This window comes from Rhincodon typus, chromosome 2 (genome assembly GCF_021869965.1).
Source record: "Rhincodon typus isolate 14 chromosome 2, sRhiTyp1.1, whole genome shotgun sequence".
Lineage (NCBI taxonomy): Eukaryota > Metazoa > Chordata > Chondrichthyes > Orectolobiformes > Rhincodontidae > Rhincodon > Rhincodon typus.
The window spans coordinates 97825900-97849306 of record NC_063333.1 but is presented as its reverse complement, the minus strand read 5'-3'; the positions used below and the strand labels follow the sequence as shown (position 1 = coordinate 97849306).

Below are 23407 nucleotides of genomic sequence, written 5' to 3'. Positions count from 1 at the left end.
TTTTATTTTCGGAAAATCTTTTTCGATTCTTGTCCGGTTTCGTCACCAACTTTGCCGTTGGCAACTTGGCGTCACGTGACTAGTGGACGGCCATTTTGTACGGCTGAGGGAAGGTTCTAGAAAGTGTTGAACGGCGGCGGTGGTGGCTGTGTCGAGGAGGCTGTGCATCACAGCTTGTCTGTTTACTCGTTTTTCTTTAGCTATAACGCAATTTTTTATCGATATAACGTTGTTTACGAAGCGCTTGAGTTGAAGTATAGCATTTTTATTTAAAAATTATTTTTTCGAGCAGGATGGAGGTAAGGGATAGAAAAAATGAGGGTTGGGGAGGGTGGCGTAGCGTATTTTTTTTTTCAGTGTACAATTTTGAAAGGTTTGATTTAAGATCCTGTGGTGATAGAAGAAAACGGGGATGCCGCGCCGAAAACGGTGGTTAATCGCAGCCTGTTCGCGGGCTTTATTGTTGTTACTAGGAAACAGGAGTTGAGTGTAGGTGAAATATATGGGGGATTGAATTTAGATTACTGATATCTGCGCTTCTCGGGTCTTTCTCGTTATTTTACAACAGTTTTTTTTTGTTGTCAAGTTGTCCGTTGATATCCAAAGACAGACTTGTCTTACTTCTTGCGAAGTTTGAATGTTCATTAACATTTCAGGATTGAACCCAATCTTTTAATAAACGGTAATCTCAAACGTTCCATATTTGCGTTAAGTTTACTATACTATCTAGAAGGTTTGAATCTTTTCAATACCAAAAAGTTTCAATACACACACACTTCTGTGCAGGGGAGTTGATGGAAGGCAAGTATAGAATGAGCACTTAGTGTTTTATTCTGTTCCGAATCATTGTAGAGATTTTTTAAAAAAGCCTTCCTGGAGGGTGACAGGTAAAGTGGATAAATTGGTTCCTTTGCATAGGAAGGGTGATTTCAGAAACGTCTTGGGGGAAGATGACATGAGATAGGATTAAAAAGCATCAGAAAAACCTACCAAAAGAGAATAAACTGCAGGAGACTGGGGGGGGAACCAGTAGTTTGGAGGGTTTTTGCATCAACTGTAAGCCTCCATGGTGCACTTCTCACTGATGCCTGAGAAGTGCTGACAACATTCACCCTACATGAGCAGCAGTTCCTACTGAAGTTGTTAAATCCATGTGGCCAGAGGGCTGAGGTGTGTAGAATTACAACACTGTTCTCTTAATCTTGTTACATTGAACTGTATAGAAGACCAAAAGTAGCGATGGATGTGTATTTAATGAGTTGCATTTTACATGCCTGCTTTGGAGTCCCAAGTCTGGCTTTAAGTCCCATTTTATAGGGCTTGAGTGCATCACATCAGGCTGATGCTCCAGCAGGGAGTCTTAACCTGCCAGAGATACCACCTTTTTTTGAATGAGATGTTAAACAGGTGCTGGCTGCCCTGTCAGGTGTTTGAAAATAAAATGTGGTATTATCTTGAGAGACAACCATGGAATTACTCCTGGTTAATATACATTCTTTGTTAAAATCACAAACATCTGGTCGTCATCACATGTTGAGAACTTTGCCTGTAAGTTGGCTATCAAATTTCCTGCATTATAATAGGATCCTACGCTTCAAATGTACATCATTGACTGACTAAAGCACTTTGGGAGACCTGGCGGTCTTGAATAGCATGGCATAAATGCAAATCCTTCTTCACAGATGTTTGTAAAGAGCTTTGCACTTGTTCTGTGGAGGATACTGCATATTAAGCTGCGAGTGTACTTGTGGCCCTGAGAATAAGATGTGTTGCAGCTCTTGCAGATATGGGGAGAGGGTGGCATGAGGTCCCTTCATACTATGGGAGGAGGGGTCATGTTGCAATAATCTGTAGATGTGAAAGGTAAAAGTGAAGATGATTCTGAAGAAGGGAAGGCAGATGTATGCCATTTAAGGAATGGGATAATTCACTAATGCTAACATGGTGTGCGATAGCCCACAGGCATAACAGTAACATCCCTTGGAATCCAGGTTTATGTAATTTTAATCCATACATGTGTGAATTTAAAAAATATACTGGATTATCAACAGTAACTGTTTACATTTATATACTGTGAGAGAAATAATACGTGTTCCTGGAGTATTGAGGCCAAAGCTGGAATCATATCAGAAGGGATTAGGGCAGTACATAGGTGAAAGTAAACAGTATTATATTGAGGATGAAAGTTCAATTTGGTGTTAACTAGGAAGTGGGGTGGATAAGTTGGTGAGGCAACTGAGTTTTTGGCAGGGGCCAAGGATTGATGGCTTTGGGCTTCACAACTTCTTCTGGAATCGTTTGATTTCAGACAATTAAAACACATCCAGAACTGCATGTCAGGGAAGCAGTTTGACTGCACAGATAATTGAGGGAGAGGTCTGTATTCTCGTTAGATTTGGATCCTTGAAAGATACAAGTGCTGAAGTCTTTGTAAAATTCTTGAAACTTTCTGTTTTAAATTTGATTTTTATCTTTGGTTTTTTCCCCACTATTAGAGAAATCCTTTTAATATATCAGGGATAACCCCTCAATTGTATGATGAGTTTGAGGTCTGCTCACTGCAGGATATATAAAGGATTTGTCAAAAGGGTTAGCTCCACTAGAATGTGTCCACCTACCTCTATCATTTTGCGGTCAGATCAACAGTCTTGTGCAAGGTGATATAAAAATGGAAGGATCTCCCCAGCAATGGGAAGCTTGTGATTATATTTTCTCAAGTAAATATTCAAATGTTTAACTTCAAAGGTTATTTTAAGCACTTCACAATGACAGAATGATTGTCCTTTTGTCAAAATCATCCTGAAATGCTTTCAAGTGCTTTTGCCCCAGAACTGCTGTTCTCCGCTATACAATACAATCCCATTGATGTGTTTCCTGAATATCCAGTTGCCTTGATATTAAAAGGGAATGAATGCTGTGTCAAATTAAGCAATTAAAAATACTTGTTTTCCCAGAATAGGGATAAAGAGCAGTATCGCAAGCTGTTCATAGGTGGTCTTAGCTTTAATACAACTGAAGAAAATTTGAGAGGCCACTTCGAGCAATGGGGAAAGCTTACAGATTGTGTGGTAAGTTTTGAAAATATGCTTATAGTTTGTTCAAGTCAGATCTTTGTGAGACTTTAGTTAAGTAGAAAAGGAAAATGACCATTTGTTGAGCTTGTTAAGACAAGTAATAAACAATAATATTCAGTTTTCAGGCTTAATTGTGCCTTCATTCCATGCATGTGTTTTTGGGAGGAAGGAATAAAATTGCCAACTATAATAGCCAAGAAATTTTATGGAAGTAAATTCAGTTTTAAATTTGTGTTTACATCTGTGTTTGTACTTTAGATAGAATCCTTGATAAGTTAGAACTGAATACTTTTTAAGAAATATACAATAAACCTGAGACATCAGTTTCTAATGTTTTCCTAATATTCAGCTATTTTTGCCAAACAGATGCCCCGGTGGGAAAAGTTCAAACAGCTAGAAGTCAGCAGTTGACCATAATGTACCTATTGATGACTTGCCTAAAAGGAAGCTCTTTGAACTGTGTCTAGACTATTAATTAAAATCCAGGAACACCCCTAATGTACAAATGTTCAAAAGGTGGCACGGTGGCTCAGTGGTTAACACTGCTGCCTCACAGCGCCAGGGACCAAGTTCGATTCCAGCCTTGGGTGACTGTGGAGTTTGCACATTCTCCCCTAGTCTGCAGTGGGTTTCCTCCCTCAGTCCAAAGATGTGCAGGTTAGGTAGAATGGCCATGCTTATATTGCCCATAGTGTCCAGGGGTGTGCTGGCTAGGTCGATTAGCCATGGGAAATGCAGGGTTTAAGGGATAGGTTGGGGGAATGGGTCTGGCTGGGATGCTTTTTTTGGAGGGTTGGCATGAACCTGATGGGCCAAAATGGCCACCATCCACCCTGTAGGGATTTGATGATTCTAAAAGACAAATACTTGTTTTTATAATTGTATTCAAAAGTGTTGCAGCATGAAATTACAAGTAACCAACTTTGCAGGTCATGAGGGACCCTCAGACCAAGCGATCAAGAGGGTTTGGATTTGTGACATTTTCTACACCTGAAGAAGTTGATGATGCAATGGCTGCTAGGCCTCATAAAATTGATGGTCGTGTTGTGGAGCCTAAACGAGCAGTTGCAAGAGAAGTAAGTTTCTTTCAATGATGAGAGCATTAATGCTTCATTTTATCAAATTTGAAAAGCAGTATGGGGCATTTTGCACATATTTCCTGTGCAGTGCATCAGTAAGTGACATTTGTCCATAATGTGTTCTCTGATTGCAGCCAGAATAATTTTGTTACATCTGAATCTCTGGTTGAAAATAATATAATGAACTACAAGTTCTTCACCGTAAGCCCTCCCAATAGGAACAGGCGTGGACTCCACAGTCCATTGATCTTGCCCTGGCATTTACTGTGATTGTACCTGATCTTGGATTCCAAGATTTCTCCCTGCTCTCCATATACCTTGATTTTCTAAGAGACCAGAAATCTTATAACTGCATTCATTGTATTGTTGGAGCATGCGCAAGCCTTATTGATAATTCTGGTTGTTTTATTTTATGTTGACTGATCAAGGAAGATTGTTGGCCATGAAAGAGATGTTTGTGTTGTAGTCTCTTCCTTTTGAGTGTTCTGCAAAGTACTTCCTTAGGTCAGTTGCCTTCTGTAGTTTTATGTGCCACAAGGGTATCACAAGCTAATAAATCACATAATCTCATTACTGAGATGTAGAATTTCATATTAGACCCCATCAGAGTTGTAGTGTTTGTCATGTTTGTGTATTCCTGCTTTTTGAGTTGGACTGTTGACTAACAACGATGTTTGATTATCTAAGTGTGATCTTTGTTATTAATTAGACAAAATTTACTTAAGAATCTGTAAAGCCTTTTTTCTCTATTTATCTTTTTAGATCTGAACTTGCTTACACCTTTTCAATCAAAAACCTTAGCATGCTATCATTTAACCAGAAACGGTTGGTAGTTACAACATAATGTAAACCATGTGCATGGCAATGGTGAAATGCTGTCAGAAATTCAAAGCTCAGAAATGGTTCTCTGTTTTTCTCTTTAAGGTGATGACATTTTGTTATCTTCCATTTCCGGTTTCTCCAAAGTAATGCCTAAGAATGCCTCTTAGTAGAGATGAATCCTGTTGTCGATTAGGTCACAATTGGAAGAATTGAAAATTTGACTTTTCAGAAAAATGGTGTTTATTGATGCTATGGTATTTGTTGCTTTGGATTAATTTTGAGAATATATTTGACAATTCTTTTTGCACAATCTTTAGGAATCTGGGAAACCAGGAGCACACCTGACTGTGAAGAAATTGTTTGTTGGTGGAATAAAAGATGACACTGATGAACATCACCTCAGAGCATACTTCAAGAACTATGGAAAAATTGAAAGCATTGAAGTAATAACAGACCGCCAAAGTGGAAAAAAGAGAGGTTTTGCATTTGTATCTTTTGATGACCATGATCCAGTGGACAAAGTAGTCCGTAAGTATCTTCTGTAGCCAACTGTAATCTCACGTGTACAATTCCCCCAGCCCCTGCACATACTATCCACCCATGTCTGTTGTCCATACATACACATGCAACACCATATGCCTGTGTGTGCGTGTACACACGAATACACCCCTACCTTCACCTGATGGTGATTACTGAATTGGTTCCATGAGGCTAGAATATTTCCTGTGCAGTCTCCACAGAAAATAATTGGAAGCTGAGAAAACATTTTGTTCTGAAACAGCAACACTGTCCTATTTGCTAAACAAGCTGTAAGTACAATATATCAAGGCATGTAACAAGTGAAATTAACAATAAAAGTTAAAGTCTGAGATATTCAGAACAGTAATTAAAAATTTGGTCAGGCTTTGGGATACTAAGAATAATTTTAATTAAATGAAAGGAGGAAAGAATGAAGATATTTTGAGACAGAATTCCAGAACGTGAAGGTTAAACTGCTAAGATATTGCCATGATAAGGCAAAGGACGTACGGGGATTTCCACAACTTAGGGATACATGAATACAGGAGAGGTGAGAGTTTGAAAGTTAAATGCAAAACTTGAGCTTTAAGTTAATAGTTTCGGAGAATGGCACACTGAACACAGTGTTTTGCAGATAATGTGTGGTCTGAGATAGTTCACTTTACATTGTAGTAACTTAGCATATCTACTCAAATTAGAATATGCAGGACAGCTTTGTAAATAGCAATATTCGAAATTGATCTTTTTAATATTTTGCAGAGTTAAGAGATTTTGTGTAATCAATTGCTTTTATTTGTGGACATGTTGGTAGCTTCTGTTTGTAGTTGCATACCCCAATGTGAAAGTTGCCGCATTACCATGTAGCCATAAATCTGTAACTACTGTTGTAAACTTCTGTTCCAGTTCAAAAGTATCATTACGTTAATGGACATAATGCCGAAGTAAGAAAAGCTTTGTCCCGTCAAGAAATAATGGAGGCACAAAGTAGCAGGTCAGGACGAGGAGGTATGTATTCTGACCAATTTGAGACATTTTGGTCATTTAACATTTTGAATGATTCAGTACTAACCTCGCAGGGGAACAGTTAGCTCAGTTGTTTGGGTGGCTGATTTGCAATGCAGAGTGGGTTCAGTTCTCATACTGGCTGAGGTTACCATGAAGGATCCTCTTGGTCAACCTCTCCCTTCTCTTTAGATTGTGACGACCTTCAGGTTGAATTGCCTCCACTCTTCTCTTTCTAATGAGACCCAGTCCGATGGACTCGGACTATATTGTCTTTTAAACTTTCAGAACTTTTTCCTGAAGCAGTTAATCAAAATAGCAACTGAATTGTTGAAATTTCAGGCACACCCTTTTGAACAAAGAATAATACAGCACAGGAACAGGCCCTTTGGCTCTCCAAGCTTGCGCCGATCTGTTTTGCCCTTCCATACTAAAACTGTCTTCGTTGCATGGTTCGTACCCCTCTATTCCCTTCCCATTCATGTGTTCATCGAGATGCTTCTTGAATGCTGCTTATTGTGTCTGCTGCCACCACCACCTCTGGTAATGTGTTCGAGGCATTCAGCACACCCTTGGTGTGAAAAACATACCTCACACATTTGTCAGCGCCGCCCCTCCCCTATGCACCTTGACCCTGTGTCCCCTAGTAATTGACCCCTGCACCTTGGGAGAAGGCCTCATACCTTCCACTTTATCTATGCCATTCACAATCTTCTAAACTTCTATTAGATGATGATCCTCCTCCATTCCAGTCTAAACACACCCATTCTATCAAATCTTTCTTCATAGCTAAAAGTCCCCATACTAGGCAACATCGTGGTAAACTTTTTCTGTACCCTGTCAAAAGCATCTACATCCTTCTGGAAGTGTGGTCACCAGAACTACACAATGTTCCATGTGTGGCCTAACTAAAGTTCTGTAAAGCTGCAGCATAACTTGTCTATCCTTATATTCAGTTTCCCTTCCAATGAAGGCAAGTATGCCGTAAGCCTTTTCTGCTACCTTATCTACCTGCGCTGCCACCTTCAGTGATCAGTGGCGCTGCCCACCCAGATCCTTCTACGTATCAATACTCCAAAGGGTTCTGCCATTCACTGTATAATTTCCACCTGTATTTGACCTTGCAAAATGCATCACCTCACATTTGTCTGGATTAAACTCCAACTGCCATTTTTCTGCCCATGCCTGTAACTGATACATCCTGCTGTATTCTCTGAATATCCTCACTATCCTCAACTCCACCAATCTTTGTATTGATGGTAAACTTACTAATTAGACCAACTATGTTTTTTTCCAAATCATTTATGTAGATCATGAATAGCAGAGGTCCCAGCACTGATCCCTGTGGAACATCATTAGTCACAGCCCTACATTCTGAAAAGCATCCTTCCACTGCTACCCTCTGTCTCCTATGACTAAGCCAGTTCTGTATCCATCTTGCCAATTCACCTGTTATACCGTGTGACTTCACCTTTTGTACCAGTTTGCCATGAGGGACCTTGTCAAAGGCTTTACTGATCTCCATGTTAGACAATATCACTGCTTTTCCTTCAATCATCTTTGTCACCTCAAAAAAAACTCGATCAAGTTAGTGAGGCATGACCTCCCCCACATAAAACCATGCTATCTAGCGGTGGTAAGTCCATTCGCTTCTAAATGTGTATAGGTCTTGTCCCTGAAAATCTTTTCCAATAATTTCCCTACCACCGACGTGAGACTCTCTGGCCTGTAATTTGATAATTATCCCTGACATTGTGATAAGGCTTGTTCAATTAGTTGAATTCTGATTTTGTGAAGACCTCTTTCAGAAGCATTACTTCAAAATGAAAGTAACATGGTATTGTTATTGACAGGTGGTGGCTTCAGAGGTGACTCCCGTGGAGGTGGCAATTTTCCTATGGGACGTGGAGGCAACTTTGGAGGTGGCCCAAGTAAGCTTTGGAGATATAGTTGTATATTTTAATGAGCAAATATTGTCTTTATTTTAAGATTGTTAAAACTATCTTTTTCTCTCATAGATGGATTTGGTGGTGGCCGTGGTTTTGGTGATGGCCCTGGTTTCAATGGCTATGGTGGAGGTGGTATGTTTTTTAAACTTTCTCATTGTTTCTCTTCCAATTACCTCTTCTCCCACTCCCTCCATCTTTTGAATGTATTGCTTTCTAACTGGCTAACCATGGATTCCTCCTGCATTTTGCCAATGTACTACTTGTGGGCTGTTGAATTGCATAGGCAATCTGTTGAAGGGATGTGCCTTCTGCACTCAGCCATTCTGTTGTGAACACTTGGCACTGTGTTGTTGGATGTCGGCTATTTGGCAAGAACTTTGCTGAGAAATAGCATCCATTATAGAGAATAGTGTATGTGAGAGATGGATAGATAGCAACAACAAAGGATAATGTGGAAGTTAATGAATTGTGGAATAGTTAATAGACAGGGAAGTAACCACTAAATGTGAGTGGGATGAAAATGCATAATATCGGCAAGTGGTGTTAGCGAGAATGCAGGTATGCTAGAAGATGTGGAATAGATATTACAAATGAATATTAAAAAAAAACAGATCTCGAGTTCATCACCGGGCCCTGATGGTGCGCTTTCAAAAGTGTGAAGGGAGCTTATAATCACAATTTTTCAGTTCTCCACCAGTGCAAATTTGGACAGTTTTGAGATTGTGTAAATGAGTAATGTTTGTAAGTCGATTTGTAGACAAGGTGTCCAGCATTCTTTCATAAGTGTGGGAAATGTTTGTAAGACCAATCTTTAAAATTACACTTCTGTACCGGATCGTGATTGTAAGAATAAGCGATGTATGTAAGTATGGGTCAGATGTTTGTAGATTGAGGAGACCCTTACAGTTCTGGAAGGAAATCAATGAAACAAAATAAAGATCTGTATTTAGTGCATTTCATGACCTCTGATGGTAAAGCACTTGAGACAATGAAATACATTTGAACTGTAGTTCTGTTGTAAGAAGCACAGCAAGCACTTTGCCTGAGTGACACATTCCACTCTGGGGTTTGAACACAACTCTACAATTCCACTTCAGTGGAATGTTCAGCAAGTGCTGTATTGTTGGAGGTACCATCTTTTGGACGAGACCAGTAATCTGGGAGCCCATGTGCCTACTTGGGTTGGTGTAAAATATTCTGTGGCAACACTTTTTCAAAAAAGATAACTGGTGTTCTGGGCAATATTTAGCTGGGAAATATATTGCACAGGTTAATGTTGGGTTAATTTATGCTTTTGTGTTTGTAATTAATTCAGACTTGAGCATCATTTACACAATCAATTTGCAAAACTTGTTGGATTTAAAGATTGATTTTAATCTGTCTTTTTCAACCTCTTTGTGCTGTACAACCAGTGAAATAATGGTGAATATTCTAACAAAGCCAGTCTGTTTGCAACTTGATGTTACATTTGTCTCAAGATGAGATTCCAAACACACAGTTACAACCTTGCCTATTTTGGCCTCTGTAACTTTGTCACGTATTTCAGTTCACTTGTTAAAACCCTCATTCGTGCCTTTTTAGGCTTGACTATTCCAATACATTCCTTACTGGTCCCCTCTCATTCTATCCCTGATAAAATTAAGGTCAGCCAAAACACTACTGATGTCTCCCCTCCCTTCTGTTCAGTGACCTTCATTGCTAACACCTGGTTGTGCAATAACTTGATTTTAAGGCGCTCATCCTTGGGGTTTTCAAAACCCTCCATGGCCACAGTCCACTGTATCTCTATCTGCTCCAGCCCACAAATTTTGACCTCTTAAACATCTCCCATCTTGAATTGCTCCATTGTTGCTGGCCATGCTTTTAGTGAAGAGGTCCTAAGCTCCAGAATGCACTCCCTGGCTAATTTTTGCTGCCTTGCTTTTGTGCATTTGTCCTTTTAAGATGTATAAAAGCTACCGTTATGACATGTGCCTTGCTGGTATATTGTATAATGCTCCTGTGAAGCATGTGTGACATTTTATGTTACCATTTTCAACTTACAATGCCTATAAAGAAAACTGGAGAATGGTATTAAAATAGCTAGATTCATAACAGATTGTAAGACTTCCATCGTAATTAGCAAGTCGGCCATTAGTCAGGGACAGGAAAGGGAGAATGAGCAAGCGGCAGTGCCGTTGAATGATGTTTTTCTATCTTTGTGATAGAAGACAAAAAAAATGCCAGAGATGGTACAGTACGAAAGATTTTAATGAGAAACTATTCACTTTAAGAATATTATTAGTATTATAGAGTTAATCAGAATAAAAGATAACAAATCGCCTGGAACTAATGACTGACATGTTTGGGTTGTCAGATGCAACTGGATATATTGCTGGTGTTTGGACTCTAGCATGGACTTTGGATTGGAATGTAGCTAGTATTCCGTCCTTTCTTGGAAATTGGTTGAACTGGCCAGTTAGCCTGTAACCCACTGTTGGGAAAATGCTACAGTCTATGAGGGACATGAGAATAAGATAGTTAGAAAATCGCAATATGATTGGGTATGGTGGAACCAATGGACGTATTTTGAGTTTTCAAAAACAAATTAAGGGTGCTTGACAAGAATTTAGTGATCAAAAATAGATCTTGAAGAATTGGAACTAATCCATTTGCTTAGATTGAGGATTGGTTAACAGGAAGAAGATTAGTCTTCTGGTTTAGCAGATTAACTAGTTGAGTATCTCGAGTGTTTTGGCTTCAGCTATTTATAGCTTTTCAGTGACTTAATTTAGGCTGATTGCAATAACATAACCTTGGATACATTACAAAGCTGCGTGGAAAGGTAAAAGCTGTGAAGAAGTTGCAAAAGGATTCTGAGAGATCATGAATTGGCAGGTTGAATTTAAGGTGGAGGCAAAAAGTGGTAGTTTTGATCTATCTAAGGAAGAACCTGAAAGGGAATGGCACAAAAAGATGACCAGTTTGATTCCTGCAATTGAGGGATTATCTTTGAGACAATATTGTTATAAACTGTGAGTTTAGAAGAATAAAAGGTACTACCATTGAAACACAGGAAATTTTTAAAGGACTTAATAGGGTAAATGCTAAGAATGTATTTGCCCCACTAGGAGTATAGTCTTAGAATAAAGTGTTGTCTATTCAAGACTGAAATGAGGGCAAATCCTTCCAGTCAAAGGGTTGTGAATCTTGGGACCCCTCTCCCAGAGTTCTGTGAATGCTCAGTCTGAGTATCGGTTCATTTTGGCTCACTAAGTGATGAGGGCTAGGAACATACCTCTGAAGTAGAGGACCCAGTTATGTTACTGAATAGCTTTTGCTCCTATTGTGATCTGAACAGCAAATTGTCAAACTGGAAGTTCTGTGCTTGGTTCGCGTCCATATTTGTGATGTGTAGAAAAACCATTTTCATTTTCTAATGGAACATCGGATCATATTCTTTGAGGCTTTAAACTTACAACTTATTAGAACTTTCAAAGGCATTTTTTTACTGTAATTGCTAAATGATGTAGCAATTACATGTGAAATAACTGCATTTTTGCATGTTAGTGCTGTTGTCTATTTATTTTCTGCTTTCAAACCTAACTGCTGCATTTATCTCCTTTTGGAAATTTGTTTAATGAATAGATTCAGATCTGAAGAGTCTTGTATCTTTTTGCCTTGTGATCCCACGCAATGCTGACAGAATTGGATCTAATTAGATGAGATATTCAGTGTGTTTTTTCTGTTTTAAGGCGGTAACTTTGGAGGTCCTGGATTTGGTGGAGGTCCTGGATTTGGTGGAGGTCCTGGATTTGGTGGAGGATTTGGCAACCATGGTGGTGGCTATGACGGAGGTGGAAATTATGGTGGTGAGTACCTTGCTGCTGCGAAGAAATTTGAGACACCTTTATAAACCACTCTGAAGTGTGTGATATTGCAGCTGACATTATGACAATCACTGCAGCCTTAAGTGCATTGAGATGCGCAACCTTTTGTACAGAATAGTAATGAAAGACAGTATTTCTAGTTCATGTTCAAATAGTATTGCCAAATATTTAATTTGGCTTCTTTAAAGCTGAAAAATTGCAATATCAGGAGGGGTATATAGGGTAGAAAGAGAACCTTGTAGGAAAGATTGGAGAATGGGTTATCCTTGGGTCACCTTTATTCTTCTAAGTGGATAGGAAAGGACCTGACGTGAAATTAATTGAAGGGAAAAAAATGATGTCCCTGAAACAAAAGTTGAAGAATCTGTCTTCAAATGTCCATTTTTGAACTCTTAAGCAAACACAAGGCTGCGTTTACTTCTTGGAGCTAATGTTCGTCAGACACTTTGTTATTCCCATCAAAAATTATTGTTTATTTGTAGCTGGAGGTGATCCAGGAGTGTTCTGCTCCAAAGTTTTCCTGGTTATGTGATGGCACTTCTGGGATATAGCTGATTGCCCATGTTGAGACTGGGATGAAAGGACAAGAAATGTATTTGTAACCACTAATCCTGAGCATCATGGTTTATTTGGGAATGCTGTAAATATGTACCGATGAAAGCTTGGCAAAAGAAAAGCACACGTTGGTTCCTGTGTTCTGGATTTGCTTATCAGTGTATAATTCATTGCATTCACAAAGACAAAATTATTTCAGTATATCTTAAACTCTAATTGTTCATGGATGTGAGTGAAGCAGACATTATATTCTATGCATAATTAGTTTGAAAGAGTTAATGAGCTGCTACCTCGCAGTTGTGTGGTGTTGTACGTCCACAATATAGCGACTTTTTGTCACAATAGAATTTTTTTAAAAAGCAATATTTTTTCCAAGTTGGGTGATGTGTGACTTGAGGCTCTTGCAGGTAGCGCTCCTGTATATCTGCTACCCTGGTTGCCATAGGTGAATTTGAAAAATATTGTCGGGTTGCTTGTAATTGCTTTGCGTAGAGCAGGGTGCACCACTGATGGTTGCTAGTCAAGTAGGCTGTTTTTGCTTCTCTGGTGCGCGAGCAATTTGTGTTGTTAGAACTATACTTCTCTAGGTAAATGGAGAGTATTGTTACCTGTAGAATTCCAAGCCTTTGATGTAAAGTTGTCATTACAGTAGTTGTGTGGCCTGTCTGGTTAAATTTCCGGTTGCTGATACTGTTGAATGCAAAATTCTAGGTAGAATCTATTCTCTTGTTGGAAGTAGTCATTGTCTGGCACTTGTGTGGTGCATATGTTGATTAGCACATATCAGTCTAAGCCTAAACATTGTCGTGGTCTTGCTGCATGCAGGCAATGAATGCTGCATTATCTGAATGTTGCAAATGGAACCAAATGCCTGTGACCCTCACTTTATCTCTGACATCAGCTATTTATTTGTAACAAGGCTGCAATGATGCCTGCAGCCAAGTGATCTGGCAGGACTTGAACTGCACATTGAGTAACTAATGACGTCTGTGCCTTTTAGGACTGGAATATTTTGTACAGCAGTGGTCTTAACAAGTCACTCTGAGTGAAGTTCCCCACCTTGACTACATTTTAGCTACCTTTAGTTCTCAAAATGGAAAAAACACAGATTCCTTAGCTGAGGGACAGTAGTACATGACATCAACAAAGGTTTCTTCCACAGTTTGACCCGAGGCCATGAGACATCAACATGGAGTCAGCGTTGAGGACTCCCCCTTAGTTTCCTATCATCTGCAAACCACTATAGCTCTTTGGTGATCTGACCTGTTGGTGGAACAGGATGCACTAAAAGATGATGATGAAGGAACATGACTGGAAAGTAAACCATTGTCAGGCTGTTACTTGATTAGTCATTGCAACATATGTTCCCTGATGTTAGCGAGGAGAACTTTGCAGCATCAAATGAGCTGGATATTACTTTGTGCCTGGTGTACTTTTGTGCTTGATGTTTAGGTTGGTAACAGGAGGTCTGTCTGTTTTTATTCTTTGACTTTGACTTTGTTTTTGCAGAGTTTGAGTATAACCTGATGGCTTTCCATACAATGTTATAGGGCCATTCAAGTTAATCATATTTTCAAGGATCTGGAGATTCATTTACACCAGATAAGGCAGGGTTAGCATAACGTCTTTCATATCTCCTTAGTGAATTAGATTGTTGGAAAAAATAATCTAGTAGTCTCATGGCCGATACATTTCTCTCACCTGTTAAAATTCCACATTCAATTAATTAAACTTTTAAATTACCTAACTGCTATAATGGAATTTGAACACCTGTCTATGGCTCCCAGGCCTTTGACTAGAGCAGCAAAATATCGTTCCCTTTAATGTGGGGAGAAATGAAACTGGAGTTGTGGTTGTGAAATTTGGATGACAACAGTAAAGGTTAATTTCTTAACTAATAACAAAGGCTTCCTATGGTGGCATAGAATATGTAGGATTTAAATAACTGACCTGGTGATCTGTATTTTATGTCCTAGGAAATTTTGGAGGAGGTGGGAACTACAATGATTTTGGGAACTACCATCATCAGAACTCTAATTTTGGACCAATGAAAGGTGGAAACTATGGAGGAAGAAATATGGGTGGACCATATGGAGGTATATTTTTAGTTAATGTATGACAGAAATCAGTGTAGAGGTGGTTTAAATAATTCATACTCTTGAGAAGATTGAGTACTTTAACTTTCACCCCAGTCAAGCAGCAAATGTATTACTGTTGGGAAGCTAAAACCTTGAACACTTGATTTTAAGTATTTGGATTCAGCATTTCTGGGCAGGCAGGGTAAAACTTCCTATTCTGTTAGAGCAACATGGTTTGATCCCGACCACAGGCATATTTGAATTATGCTGTGATTCAAACATGGACCTGTTGAAACAGCCTTCATTAGATTTGTAGTGTTTCCTTTTGCCGCCTCTGTGGAGTGTAAATAGTTTTATGTTGAAGAGATTGTCTCTGTTCATTTCATAATTTTAGTTTCTTGATATTATTTGTTGCCCCTCCATATTTGTGACATCATAAATTATTGGTAGTTTCGTGAGGGAGAAGTGATTCTTGACAGATGAGTGTAAACACTTAAGTGGCAGGAGGAAATTGGTCTCGTAGGTAGATTATAGCTGAAACAATCCTGCTCTCAACCATTGTTCACAATCCATTTAGAGTCACTAAACAGCAATCAGGCATGAAAATACCATTGAATTTCTTTCTTCATGCCCAACCCTAGTCTTGTCCTTAAAGGACAACACCTTGAGGACCATGTGCACTTCTTTCCTCGTCTAACATAGTGGGAAAGGAATTTAAAAACAAAGTACAGGTAGTTCTCTTATAACGCGATAGTTGCATTCTTGTGTGACCTCACACCATAGAAAATCGCTTTATGGGAAATCGCTATAGAAAATAGATATACCTCTCCAGCGGAAAGTTTGCATTATCCAAACAGTGTCCACTATTCATCAATTGTGTGACAGCCAATTCTCATTAAAGAAGAACGCGTAAACAGCAGAACTACCTGTACTGTGATTGCTGGAAATCTGAAATAAACAGAAAATGCTGGATAAACTCAGCAGGTTTTGTGGCATATGTGGCGTGAAAAACAGAATTAATGTTTTTGAGTGCATTATGACTCTTAAGAAGAATCCTCTATTCCACTAACATTTTATTTAGTGGAAAGGGGGTTAAATAGGATAAATTGTTAAGTTAATGTGATCTGTATGTAGACTCAAATGTGTTCTCATTTTAAAATCTAGAAATCATGTATTGTAAAGAATCCTACCAAAATAAAGGATTTTGTTGAGACGTAGATCCTGAGATGACTTGACAGGTATTTGCAGATTTACCCCCTTTCCAAGTGATGAGAGCAACAGGATATTGTTTTAAAATCAGAGTCTCCCATTTAGGATTAACTTTACTGAGGTTTGAGTGTTTTGGAATACTGCATAAAATGAGGGAGATGGGGTCATTGAATATTTTTAAAACACATTGTTTTGCTTGTTAGTCAGCCATCTGTGGTTATTCGAGTAGGCAGAAATATGGGATTGAGGCTATGATCAGATCATCTATATCTTGTTGAATGGCAGAGCTCACTAGATGATCAAAATGGCTTACATACTGCTGCTCTTACTTTGTGTGCTTTACAAAATGCCAGGTAATCAGTAATGCTAATTGTATTTCAGGGATGTCTTCTGACCTTTCGAATGGCACATTTATTGAGCAGTTGTTTTTATTTTGTGATTGTATTCTGATAGAAGCAGTTTGGAGTTTTCTAGCTCATTAAACATTCACTTCTATAACATTTACTCGAGGTAGGGGAAAGCTGGATTTTTTAAAAAATTGGATCAAGCCTGTGCTTAAAAGTCTTGATTTTAGTTCTCAGAGAATTTAAATTGGTAAGGACCACAGTGTAATCATAAATGCAGTATTGTTTGAAGTAGACTACATTGATCAAAGGGAGGAAAGGTTTTTCCTTTTTGAAAAGGAATGGTACATACATATCTAAACATGCTTTTAAGATTGGCTGAAAAGTTGAAAGTTAATATTCCAATTGCTGTCTTTAACTATGAACACCAAACTTGTATTTTTCATTGTGTAACCTATACACAAGAATACATTCTCACTTTCTTTGTGTTAACATATATTTTAAAAATGTTGTTAACAGTAGATAATATTCTTTGACTCAGTCTGGAATTTCCTGAAATGTTTTGGGATTTTGTTCATTGTTATGACCAGTCCCTGGTCCAGGGCCCTGAATTTACTACGGTGCCAAATGGGATACCATGAATTATCAAGCTCTCAATTGAGCAGAATTGAACTGACTTCCCTTTATTCATCCACCTCCACAGTTGGTTGCAATAAGGTTACTTTAAAAAAGGATTCCTTCCCCTGTGACCTTCTTTCTCCAAGACCAAATGAAGTTATGTTTTAGAAGGAGCCACTTTAACCAGGTTTTCTTGAGTTAACTAAAGAATTTATTAGTAACTAAGTACAAGAAGAAAGAAAAATGCAACACACAAATAGATTAGAAATGAGTGGTGAATCTAATAAAGGTAAAAATTCAAAAGAAATGTATGGATCAGCTAGAGTTCCATGAAGAGTAGACGATGGGATGTTGCAGCCATTAGATTGGATGATCTGGTATCGCAAATGTTAGTAGGGATGCAATTGATTTTGAGATAGTTGCTTTACAGCTCAGCTGAAATGCTCTGTCCTGTTTCCATTTGATGGTGGCTGGCTTACAGCACTCAGACAGAGAGAATGTTGTTACATTTTTACCTGGAGTGTACGGGTGCTTAATTGCTGTCCTTGAGCTGTGACCTTCACAACAAATTAGTTCAGTAACATAGATAAACTATGCATTTTAACTCAGGCTTTGTGTATTCATGTCTTTTGACTTCTATGCCCAGTCTGGAATATAATCACAAGAATTATTCTTTTGAGAGGAGGTAATTGATTGCCTTGCACGTCTGCTTTTTCAAGTCTTCTTTTCAACAGGCAATGAATTTTATACTAGAAGTTACCTTATCAGCCAGCCTTAGCTTGCAGTTTTTATTTTATAAAGAAGTCTTGCTTGAAAGCTCTGTATGTAGTTAGAGTTCTCGTCCATAGTCGTGATATTATTCAATATTTGACTGATTTGTTTAGTGAAGCTTGAGTTAATCCTGTTCTGCTATAAATTCTTGAATTTATGAAATTTAAAGTCATTCATTTCCTTACCAGCTTAAACCAAAAGTTGATATTTTTCTGCTATGACCACCTCGGTTCTCTTTTAAGACTTATGATGGCATTGCCTTTTAAATTCAACTTGCTTAAACCTTGTTGATAATTAATAATACTGTTGCGTACCAATGGGCAAATGACAGTGAATGTATCAAGAATTCCAGGCTAGTGTTTTTGACATGGGGCAAATCACTTTCACAAGGTTATTGTCAACAAAATCCCAGTGAGATTTTTACCATTGAATTATTTTGATAGCACCAAAGGAAAAATAAATAAGGAATATTGAATAATTTAAATTTTGCGTATTGCCTGAAATGGAAATGTATTGATACAATTTTATATAACCTTGATCCCAGGGAACTATGGTGGTGGATTTGGTGGACGTAACAGATATTAATTCAACAAAACCCATTCCAAGGGTACGTATGTGGCCTGTTCCTATTATTACTGAATTTAACTCTGTATGGTACTGGTAGCGGAGATGTAAATTTTTTTTGTAAATCTGTGTTGCATATCTGAATCCTGAAACTCTCAAGTTTCAAGTAATAATTTGAAGTTGTATCTCCTTTGTATGCTAACCCCGCAATGCACAACCATTCATAATTGTAGCAAGTTGTCTGGGGAAGAATAATGTAGCCACAATTTAATTAGTAACTTTATTTCTGGAAATTAAGGTTCATTCAACGTTACTAGTTCTTAAGGGTTTTGTACCATTTCAATGTTAAATGGATAGTAAAACTGGATTTTTATGATTAACTGCTTACTGTTTACCTCTATTTTATTGTAACAGGCATCACTATATAAATAGGGGAGGATGAGAGCCCAGAGTTTACAGGACAGCTGCAGGTTATTCTCTCAGCAAAATTTTAAGGAAAAAATTATCTCAGCGGAACATAAGTCAGTGAGATGACGGAAGACTCCAGAGCACAGGCAGAGAAAACCATTTTGTCAATTCTTGGGATTGTTTAATTGAGCGGACTCTTGATGTGGAGAAAGGACTGTAAAGATGCCTTGGAGACAGATTTCTAGTTTTTTAAAAAAAATTTCTTTGCTGTAGTATCTTTATAGTGTTCTTCATAAGTTGCGATGTGGAATTGTTATGAGTTTGAGGGGATTTTTTGACATTTTAAATATTCCTAGATGCACTGAGAATTTTGAGAGCTATGAACCAGGATCATGGAGTTATAATATTCAGCCTTTCTATGTTAAATATCTGCAGTGTGTAGAGTTTGGAAAATGTTGTATGTCCACAGTAACTTTAATAAAATCCCAAAAAAAAAAGAAAAGGGGGTGTGTAATTGTTTTCTTAGGTAGATTTGTTATGGGTGGGTAAAATGTTCAGTCTTTGACACAGCTAGGGAAATGCAAGGACTACTAATCAGACAAAAAGTGCAGAGATGAATCGTCAAGTCCGCAATTTTAAAAACTGCTAGAACTGAGAGTGGTTTCTGCAAGAATCAAAGATCTTTAGATCCTGTAGATACAGCAGCTACTTCATCGGCCAGGAAAGGCGTGATCCGACGTTAAACAGCAAGTGGTTTACACTTTCAAGAAAACAGGTCTAGCACAAGAAGTCTGGACAAAGAAGCCTAATATCAGCCAGCACTCTTAAAGTGAGTGGTATTCATGCAACAAAAGCTTTAACTGCAGTAAATTTAAAGAGGAGGCCAACGAAAACAGATGTGTCTTGTAGAGCAGAATAGAGCTAAGCATCAGTTAAACCTCATCTTGTAGGTAAGATATTATTTAATTGTCTTTTACTTCACAGAAGTGAAGAGGTGGTCAATACAATAAAAGCTCAAAGCAATGTAGTGGATTGTTTCTTTTTATATTTTCAGTATGTTCTTTGGTATCATCTTTGGTTTGTAGGAATTTATATATACCTGATTCCTTTTGTGCAAGATTAAAACTGACACAAAACTAAAAACTTATAGTTCCTTTGTGCCTAACTATTTACCTTTTCTGTGCTATTTAAGGTTGTAGTATCTGAAGTTGATTGGGTGTTGATTGTCCATTGGATCTTAAACTGAGAGCTGCCAGACTTCATTCCACATGTGATCAGAACCATCCTCAGCCAGCATCTGACCTCTATCAACTGGTCTGAGCTGCACTGAAACTGAAATCACAGTGGAGAAGGCAGTGATCTAAGCTATAAGCTACCTGATCAGTTTTGTTCTCTACAGAAATAGGTAAGTGTACAGAACGCTGAGCAATATGTGGTGATTTGAATGTAGCGTTCAGAGTGACCAGTGAATTTATAAAAATATTAGATTGCACTAAAGGGGTTTGGCATGTCAGCATCGGAAACATCTAATTAATACTTGTCAATTTAATGAAACTAAATTGGAAAATTACTAACAAGGCAAATATATGAAAAAGACTTTGTCATAAAAATATTGCTTTTTTAAAACTTAACTCTTGATATATATGGCTCCTGCTTAAGCAAATTTTAGTTCATGTTTATTTTCAAAATTCAGATTTTCTTAACTTGGATAAATTCATGTTTTTTTGCTCCATTAGCCCAGGTGTCAAGCCGCCACTATTTCACATCATTGACTAAATAATTGAACGTCTATGTCCAGCTGTTTTCAGCAGTAGATTCCCATCTAGAATCTGGCTAGCACTAGTTATATTCTGTGCAAATTCTGCATTTAACAATGTATGTCTGATTGAGGTTAGCTCTAAATACTTAAGAGATTTAATAAAACTTAAGCAGATCAGAAAATAAATTATGCAATACCCTAATTCACTCGAAAACCATACAGTTCAGTTAAGTCTACAGCCCCCAAGTTTGCTTTATTGCTGGCAAAAGTGCTAAAGTATTTCAGGGTTCAGTGCTACTTGTCATTTTGCATTTTGCATTTTGAGTAATGTTGGCTCCTGGAAAAATTTCCTCCAGCAAAGGTCAAGTATTTAGTTTCCAAACCACTGCTCCTTTTCACTAATATGTTCTTTTACAGAAGTAGGTGTCCTTTTTATCTACTTTCCTGCTTCGAACTGCCAGGCTTCTATGTTCTCTATATGAGTCTAGCAGATGGGTACCTAGAAATGAGGCTTTGAGATACAAAATATATGTGAGGATTTGTAAGTAATCTGATTTAATAAATTGATTCAATTAGAACTTCTAGTTTTACTGGTCACTTTCTAGGTATTTAAAAGTTGTAATTATAGGAAATGCAGTAATGTGCAGAGGCGGTCTAAGCTACTAAATGGGCTTTTGAGGCAAATGCCTTGTCTTCTAAGTAGTGATTTTGTAACCAGGGTATTTTGCAATCATAAAGATAGAGGTCTGTAGGATAGTGATTTCATGAGGTTTATAAGTATCTTTGAAACTTGTTGCACCTCATTTCTTGTTTCATAGGCCCTTTGATAAGCTGTTTGATATCACTGGGAGACGGTGTTGTAGTAACGTCACCGAGCTAGTAATCTAGAACTGTGGTTAAAGTTTTGCGGAAATGGGTTTGGAAAGCAGATGAAGAAGTTTGAATTTAATGCAAATCTGAAAAAGCCATTGGTGAATGAAGCCATCGTTGGTTGTTTAAAAACCCATCTGGTTGACGGATTTCCTTCCTTGAAGGACGTTAATGTCATCCTGGCCTACATGTGACTCCAGACACACAATAGTGTGGCTGAGTTAATTTAATGGGCAATGAATGTTTAGCCAGCAACGCTCATGTGTTGTGAACAAATTTTTTTTTAAAAAGCTGGGGATGAAGAGGAAGTGGGGATGTGGAGTAATCAGATCTGCCATGATCTGATTAAATAGTGAGGCAGGCTAAAGGGGCTGAATGACCTACTCCTAATTTATATGTTTGTATGTTTCATAGGTTATGTTGGGTTACAAAGCCTTATGAAGTGGAAGTATGATTTTTATGCATTCAAGTTTGATAGTTGCACCGTGAGAATTAGCTGCTGACTTCAGGAGAACACATATTGTATAATGGATTGAGCTGTAAAGCATACTTGTTTGGATTGTGGGTGTGAATAGATTTAGACAAAGATGTAAGAGTATTCTTTACTGCCTTATTTTCTACCTTAGACAAGGTATTGATGATCCTAGCTAGCTTGGTGAAGAACGGGCTAGGTTCTTGATGATCTTGTTAACCAGTAGTCCCTGTTGGTCGTGTTGCAGTATTGGCTATTGGAGTAAAAGAGACACAGGTCTGATTAGGATAGTTTCTGTTTTAATCCCCATGAAGAACATTAATATCAGGAATAATTGTCAGCATCAGCTCCATTTGCCAACCTGATTTCCCTGTATTTCACTGTTCTGAGTATCCAAAAGCCAAGCAGTCTCAGTCTTCACCATAATAACTGAACATCCACATTCTTCTGGTTGGTGAATTCCTAAGATTCACAACCCTTCTGGTAGAAGAAGTTTCTCCTAGTGTTTGTTATCCAAGTTTTGCGCATGAGGAATGGTTGCTTGTGAGAAAATCCATGTTTTAATATGTTGGTGTTCTGAAATTGCTTAATCTCTGTTCAGTTCTGTGAAATGTGAAACTTAACATTTGGATTGTGATAATATTTTTCTCCCTTTCCAGGAGCTGATACGGAATTCAATGGATTGTGGATGTTTTTGACAAGGATGCTGAGTTCAGTAAATTGATAGCTTTTCATTCATGACAGGTTTAAAAGATAGCTTTGACCAGAGCTCCAGTTTACTTAATGCTAAAACCCAAAAGATATTTCAGTTCACTCACCGTTTTAGCTCCTCGTTTATTAACTGCTACTTTTGGAGTCTGTTTGGATGAAAATGACCAGAATTCATTATAACCTGATGAAGAAAGCAGTTTGGAAATAGCTTGTTTAGTTTCAAAAGTATAGTAAGTGTTGAGGGTCGAAAGGTAAATTTAGAAATAAGATCAGGAAGTCTTCAAAGCAGACAATATTTCAAATGGGCTCAACTCCTGGATAGAGTAGTTGTGACAACAGCCTCAAATCATTCAAGAGCCAGTTGAATGCCACTAGTCTGCTTTGGTGTGCAATTTACATATAACCTACTTATAGTTGCAGTGAGTTGTGTGAATATGAACCCAGGGAGAACCTCAGTTAAGTAAAATAAATTTATTACAAAGTGAGTTTAAATTTTTCTGCTGCAGTCTTCCTCAAATGTCTAATTGCAGCAACAGAAGGTTTGAAGTTCGATATGGAATTGAGAACTATTTTTAAGGAAAATTAAATGATGGATATGCAATATTATTGCTAAAGGACTCAATGGACAGTGGTGGTTTTAAAAAGAACTCGACTCTGCTCTCACGTTGGTGTAATAAACCACCTGTTGCAGATTATTTTGTGACTAGTTTCTCTTGGCTTATTTTCCTTGCCGT

General features: G+C 38.0%; 1 protein-coding gene across 10 annotated transcripts; it reads left to right on the top strand.

The window, feature by feature from the left end:
* The first annotated feature begins 100 nt into the window (after positions 1 to 100).
* On the top strand, positions 101 to 23368 carry LOC109935774 (heterogeneous nuclear ribonucleoproteins A2/B1). 10 transcript variants are annotated; one of them, XR_007264475.1, is made up of 12 exons: positions 102 to 299; positions 2955 to 3068; positions 4004 to 4150; positions 5293 to 5503; positions 6398 to 6499; positions 8350 to 8427; positions 8515 to 8574; positions 12180 to 12296; positions 14846 to 14965; positions 18434 to 18496; positions 20054 to 20266; positions 22622 to 23368. XR_007264475.1 is itself a non-coding variant. In XM_048610350.1 (11 exons), exons 1-10 carry the CDS (start codon positions 294 to 296, stop codon positions 18472 to 18474), a joined length of 996 nt encoding a protein of 331 aa, XP_048466307.1. In that variant the 5' UTR covers positions 102 to 293; the 3' UTR covers positions 18475 to 18496; positions 18868 to 23368. The 10 variants fall into 10 exon arrangements, 4 of the variants coding, with proteins under 4 accessions (XP_048466336.1, XP_020390003.1, XP_048466307.1 ...); XR_007264473.1 differs by having other exon boundaries at positions 8515 to 8577; XR_007264474.1 differs by having other exon boundaries at positions 8515 to 8577; positions 18868 to 21161.
* Positions 23369 to 23407: the final 39 nt, after the last annotated feature.

Coding starts and splice junctions, on each gene's coding strand:
- LOC109935774 (XM_048610336.1), top strand. Junction 5,504..6,397: donor TCCAGTGGACAAAGTAGTCC/GTAAGTATCTTC, acceptor CTTCTGTTCCAG/TTCAAAAGTATCATTACGTT. Junction 14,966..18,433: donor TATGGGTGGACCATATGGAG/GTATATTTTTAG, acceptor CCTTGATCCCAG/GGAACTATGGTGGTGGATTT.